We start from the raw sequence: 5,675 nt of genomic DNA, 5'->3' as shown, positions 1-5,675 counted from the left end.
AGTATTTTATATTTTGGCAGTATTTTATATTTTGGCAGTATTTTATGGTCGTTCACTGACCTCCACCTCAACAAACCCAACACTAAGTTCTGGTCTCAGTTCTACAAACGTTCTCGTCACTCACAGCTGCTCATCAGGACATTACTGCCACCTACAGGCTGGAGAGTGGTTTAGAGAATCAACGTGTTGTTGTTTTTATTTATTCCTTCGTCAGCGTTTGAAGCCGACTCCCCCCCTCCCCCACTCCCCCCTCACCTCTCCGTTTGTTCTCCGTTCTTTTCTGCAGAAGAACAAGAAGAGAACCAGGAAACTGGACCAGAGGAAAACCAGCAGCAAAGAACGCGGTCAAAGCCGAGACAGTGAACCCCCGGAAACTGTGAGCTCCACGACGGCACGGGACCGAGCCATCCAGAAGAAGAGGAGGGAGATAGATGAGGTGGGGGGTGCAGTACACACTGGTACACACACTGGTACACACACTGGGCCTGAAACATGTCAGCGTCTTTGACAGAGGGGGCGCTGTTGATCCTCTCTGTGATGGATGCTGTTGTTCTTTCAGTTCTGACCCAAAAATATAATTGTGAAGCTGTTTATCTCTGAACCGGGCGGGGGAGGGGGGGGGGGCAGACACACACAGTCACATGATCACATGACACTCTGCCTGATGGTGTGTGTATTGTTTGTGAGTGTGTGTGTGTGTGTGCAAGTGCCATCTTCTTCACCTACACACTCCACTGCTGCGAAGTACGTACTTTACGACTCACGTACTCACGTACGACGTACAAACGATAAAACGTGTGCGACGTGTTAACCCTTCCATGGACAGCAGTGGGCGCTGTCTGCAGCATCCGGGGAGCGAGGAAATCGTTGCATGTTCAACACAAATCAACCGCCAGGCTGGGACTCGAACCTTAGACCCTCCGGTAATAAGCCTTCTTCTTTTAGACTTCTTTTAGACGTTTTTAGACGTACCTCAGGGTGACGTCGATGTTTTTATGTCAGCTGTTGTTGTTGTTGTTACTGTTTATATCACGGTTTAATTACTGCGTAAATTAACGACTTTTCAATCTCTTTAAAGATTGAAAATATGAGGTGATTAGATTTAAAAATGAACTTTGTTTGGGTAAATATTTTACAAAAATCTTGCTAATTAGCGCTAGCATGTCTGTGATTCTGTCCATATTTGGTTCAGTAACCCTCAGTTTTATCATCGTGTCTTTAACTCGTGGACCGTCCTCTGTTGTCAGCGCGCCGTCTGTCCCGTCTGTCCCGTCTGTGGTCTCAGCTGGACCTGTCTGTCGTTCCAGGTCTACTACCAGGAGTGTGAAATGTTCGGTCTGGTGACAAAGATGTTGATACAGAAGGATCGGTCCCTGGAACTCCTGATCCAGTCGGCGCTGCAGGAGAACCTCCGGGACATCGGGAGGCGCTGTGTAGAGGCCATGGAGAAATTTATTGAGGACTACGACTCGCAGCACTAATCACACACACACAGACGTAAAAGATTGTCAGAACTTTGCTCCTGCTTCGCTGCTTTTTTTCTTCCAGGCGGACGATGATCTGCTGTGAATCTGTGATCGACGTCATGCACTAAGAACGTTTAACAGAGGAGGAGAAGAAGAAACTGCTGAGTGTTTGTTCAAATGATGCTTTTTTAATGATTCCTTTTTAAATGTGTGATGATTTCCTTTTTTTAACAATGAACAAATATTTCTGTAAAATATTTTGTACTGTACGTTTATATCAAATATAATAAAAGTACAGTTTAATCCTAAATTTACACAAACTGGTTTTTTGTGGTACTTCACACTGCAGTAATTAAAATACTACAGGAAGTGAACCTTTGACCTTAAATATATTTACAGACAAATATTCATGTTAGAGCTGGAGAAGTTTAACCTGTTGACGTTGACTTAATGCTGTGATTAATCTGTTTCACATGAACTGCCTCTGGGGGCGGGGCTAAGACTGTTCTGTCCACGCCCCCAACCTTGAGAACCACTAATATAGTAGTTAATACTACACTACTTTGAATTTGTTCTGAGTGTTTTCACATCGCAGAGTGATATTCGCAATTTCATTTTCTGTCCACTAGGGGCAGCGACACAAACAGTCTGAGGTAAACGTTGTGTTCAGACAGTAGTTCTTCCAGAACACATTTGTACTACAAACAGAACATGACATATAAATACTACTCTTTTGGTTTTTGGAGTATTATTTATTTTCAGTATGAGACGACATCAACAAATCAACATGCAGATCTCCCTATCTTACAGTATGGTTTACAAATGATGCTGCTGTGGTGTGTGTGTGTGTGTGTGTATAAACACACACACACACAACACAGCTGTACATTATATTTAGATCACTATGTCTACTTTATTAGTCTTCACTATATACATTTAACAGATATTCTTCTTTAATTTTATTATAAATATTATTGTTAGCAGTATTATGATTTCCCTTGTTTTGGAATTATCTACAGGAAACTCTAAAAAAAAGCATGTTGCAGAAGATAGAAGGGAACCGGACCTGACGTCACTGTGCCTGAATGGTCAAGGAGCAGAAGCTAGGTGGCGCTCTGCTCCTGGTAAAGCGTGGAGAGCTGTCTATGTGGAGCACAAGGTTCAACAGACTATTTGTACAAAGTGAGTCCGGGCCTAGAACGCACTCTTGGTCCCGGCAGCAGGGGGCGCTCGGCCTCCAGGTAAACAACGACGCGTCTCTGAATCCTTGGTTTCAGCTGCGACACGGACGCCGTCCAGGCGGCGTGTTTCCCCTGACACAGACGCACACACACACACACACACTGACACTGTTGAAATGTCGACCTCACTGTGTCCGTCCGTCCGTCCGTCGGATCTGTCGGTGAAACCGATCGACTGTAAACATTTGTGTTGCTGCTGAACTTCCTCTGAAGGTGTGATCACTGTGAGTGTAGGTGTCAAAACACACAAACACACAGTGTGGAGTGATGTAAGCACATGAACCGGGCCCTTCTCTGAGTCCACCACTCACACACACACACACACACTGACACTGTTGAAATTTCGACCTCAGTGTGTCCGTCCGTTTGTCCGTCAGATTTGTCGGTGAAACGGATCGACTGTAAACATTTGTGTTGCCGCTGCACTTCCTTCGAAGATTCGATCACTGTGAGTGTAGGTGTCAAAACACACAAACACACAGTGTGGAGTTATGTAAGCACATGAACCGGGCCCTTCTCTGAGTCCACCACTCACACACACACACACACACTGACACTGTTGAAATGTCGACCTCACTGTGTCCGTCCGTCCGTCCGTCGGATCTGTCGGTGAAACCGATCGCCTGTAAACATTTGTGTTGCTGCTGAACTTCCTCTGAAGATTTGATCACTGTGAGTGTAGGTGTCAAAACACACAAACACACAGTGTGGAGTGATGTAAGCACATGAACCGGGCCCTTCTCTGAGTCCACCACTCACACACACACACACACACTGCCACTGTTGAAATGTCGACCTCAGTGTGGCCGTCCGTCCGTCCGTCCGTCGGATTTGTCGGTGAAACCGATCGACTGTAAACATTTGTGTTGCTGCTGAACTTCCTCTGAAGATTTGATCACTGTGAGTGTAGGTGTCAAAACACACAAACACACAGTGTGGAGTTATGTAAGCACATGAACCGGGCCCTTCTCTGAGTCCAACACTCACACACACACTCACACACACACACACACACACTCACACACTCACACACACTCTCTCTAGTACCCACTCTGTCAATTGTCTCACTCTCACCTTCCAGGATCATAGGTAAACTGTCCCTCTCTCCCCCCCCCTCTCTCTCTCCCTCTCTCTCTCTCTCTCTCCCTCTCTCTCTCTCTCTCTCTCTCGCCCGTCATCTCTCCTCTTCATATCTAGGAAATGATGCAGTTTTTGCTCTTCCTCCTCTGTCGAGTGTGAAGCTGCCCGTGAATCGGTCCGTGCAGCGGCCCGTGATGGCCGCCCATTCCCGAGGGCGTGTAGCGGTGGCGCAGTTCTTCGTTATTGATGTAGCACAGCTGCACCGGCCGAGGGATCGGTTCTCCCAGGAAATAAGCCTCATCTGCCTCTGACTCGGAGGACGAGGAGCAGCTGGAGCACCAAGTGTCGTTCGTCCCCACGTACCCGTCTCCCCAGCACGGCCCCCCCAGCCCCACGTGCTGCCAGCCAGCGTTCTGCAGCGTGAGCTCAGAGGTGGTGCGGGGGCAGGGCTGGTGCGCCGGCTGCCGGTGCCCGTCCGGCTCCATGCCAAACAACTCCCTGGCGGCGTGACCGGCGGGGAAGCGGTCGTAATCCTCCTGCACCCGGCGGTACGGGAGCTCCACCACCTGAGTGGGTCTGTCGGCCGCCAGGTGCAGGGCGTTGTCCGAGCGCGAGCGGCGAGAGCGGCTGTGGTGCCGCCCGCTGCAGTGCGGTCTGTTACCGTGGCCTCCTCTGTGGTGTTTGCGGAGCCGGGGCTGTGGCTGCAGCGGTTGGCTCACGGACTCCTGAGCGTTGATGCGGCGGCGGGGCATTCGGTCGCTCAGAGGAGCCATACGAAGATTCCCGCTGCTGTCCATCACGCCGATACAGCGTTTGACGTCGTAGTCCAGCGGCTGCGGGCCGTTCCAGTACTGCAGCGGGTAGCCACACTTGAGGGGCGTGTAGGCGTTGTTGTTGTTGTAGGGCTGAGACGAGGACAGCGACTCTGTGCTGTGGAACTGCACCGAGGAACTAAGGGTTCCCATGGTGCTCTTCTCTGACACGTTCACTCCGGAGTCTTTACTCAAATCCGGCATGGAGAACCTGGACAAGTTCTCCTGGCGCTTACTGACCCCGTCCAGAGAGTTACCTGTGGAGATCAACACGTGGTGTGACATGTTCACATTAGTCAGTCCATCAAATGTTGTGTCAACAGTTTGATCAACCTACTGTACCTGTAGCAGCGGGGACGGTTATGCTGTCCATGGATCCGTGAGGAGTCTGTTCTACCGGCGTGAGCGGCTCGTTGAAGCTCATGGTGGTGATGGGGTTCCTCCTGGTCAGTGGAGGTCTGCCGTTCCTTTGAAACCCATGAAGGCTGATGCTCCTTTTGTCCGAGATGCCCTGGTTCTGGCTCGACATCTCGTTGAAGCTCATCTGGGTGCGAAGCTTATTAGGTCTGAACCCGTCCTGGCTGTGGTGGATCCAGTTGTCGTTAAAAGAATGGCCCCTCAGAGCAGCCATGGGCGTCCGCTTGGGATTGCCTTGTTCCTTGTCCCAGGAACCCGGTCTGTTTCCTTGGTTAACGGGGTTCTGGGGGGGAGGGTGAGCGTTGGTATTGGGTCCAAAGCCTTGTCTTAGGTTACACTGGCCCAGCATATGGACGGATGTGGGGGCGGGGGAGGGGTCATGCTGCGGCCCATCAAAGCTCGCAGGCACATAAGGCTCATCTCTGCTCATCCACACCTGGTTAAGGCTCGGGGCGCGACTGGGCGTGCGACTGGGCGTGCGATTGGGCGTCCTGCTGGGCGTCTGGCTGGATGAAAGGCTGAGGCGGTCCATCGGCACGGACAGTGGGTCGATCTCTACCGATAGTCGATCGGGCTTGGGGAGAGGTGCTGGTTGGCGGACTTCGGCGTTGCGTCGCTCCTGATCTGCATTTCTGCCGTCCTTCTTACCGCTCATCGTG

General features: G+C 50.5%; 2 protein-coding genes across 4 annotated transcripts in view; one reads left to right on the top strand and one right to left on the bottom strand.

Moving 5' to 3' along the window:
- The window catches only part of LOC103385508 (periphilin-1-like), a 5,353-nt gene extending 3,755 nt beyond the window's left edge, over positions 1–1,598 (top strand). For all 3 annotated transcript variants that reach the window (XM_017035647.2, XM_017035648.2, XM_008319425.3), the window contains exons 6-7: positions 287–436; positions 1,308–1,598. In XM_017035647.2, coding sequence (XP_016891136.1) covers positions 287–436; positions 1,308–1,481 — 324 coding nt within the window. In that variant the 3' untranslated portion in view covers positions 1,482–1,598. The remainder of the gene's footprint in view (positions 1–286; positions 437–1,307) is intronic.
- Positions 1,599–3,825: 2,227 nt separating this feature from the next.
- LOC103385507 (prickle-like protein 2) overlaps positions 3,826–5,675 on the bottom strand; it is a 16,584-nt gene continuing 14,734 nt past the window's right edge. Inside the window, exons 11-12 of the mRNA XM_025059169.1 lie at positions 4,942–5,670; positions 3,826–4,856 (exon numbers count right to left, since the gene is read on the bottom strand). Coding sequence (XP_024914937.1) covers positions 3,901–4,856; positions 4,942–5,670 — 1,685 coding nt within the window. The 3' untranslated portion in view covers positions 3,826–3,900. The remainder of the gene's footprint in view (positions 4,857–4,941; positions 5,671–5,675) is intronic.

Source organism: Cynoglossus semilaevis, chromosome 10, assembly GCF_000523025.1.
Source record: "Cynoglossus semilaevis isolate Cse_v1.0 chromosome 10, Cse_v1.0, whole genome shotgun sequence".
NCBI lineage: Eukaryota > Metazoa > Chordata > Actinopteri > Pleuronectiformes > Cynoglossidae > Cynoglossus > Cynoglossus semilaevis.
The sequence above is the reverse complement of the archived record's forward strand: the minus strand, read 5'-3'. Positions and strand labels throughout refer to the sequence as shown.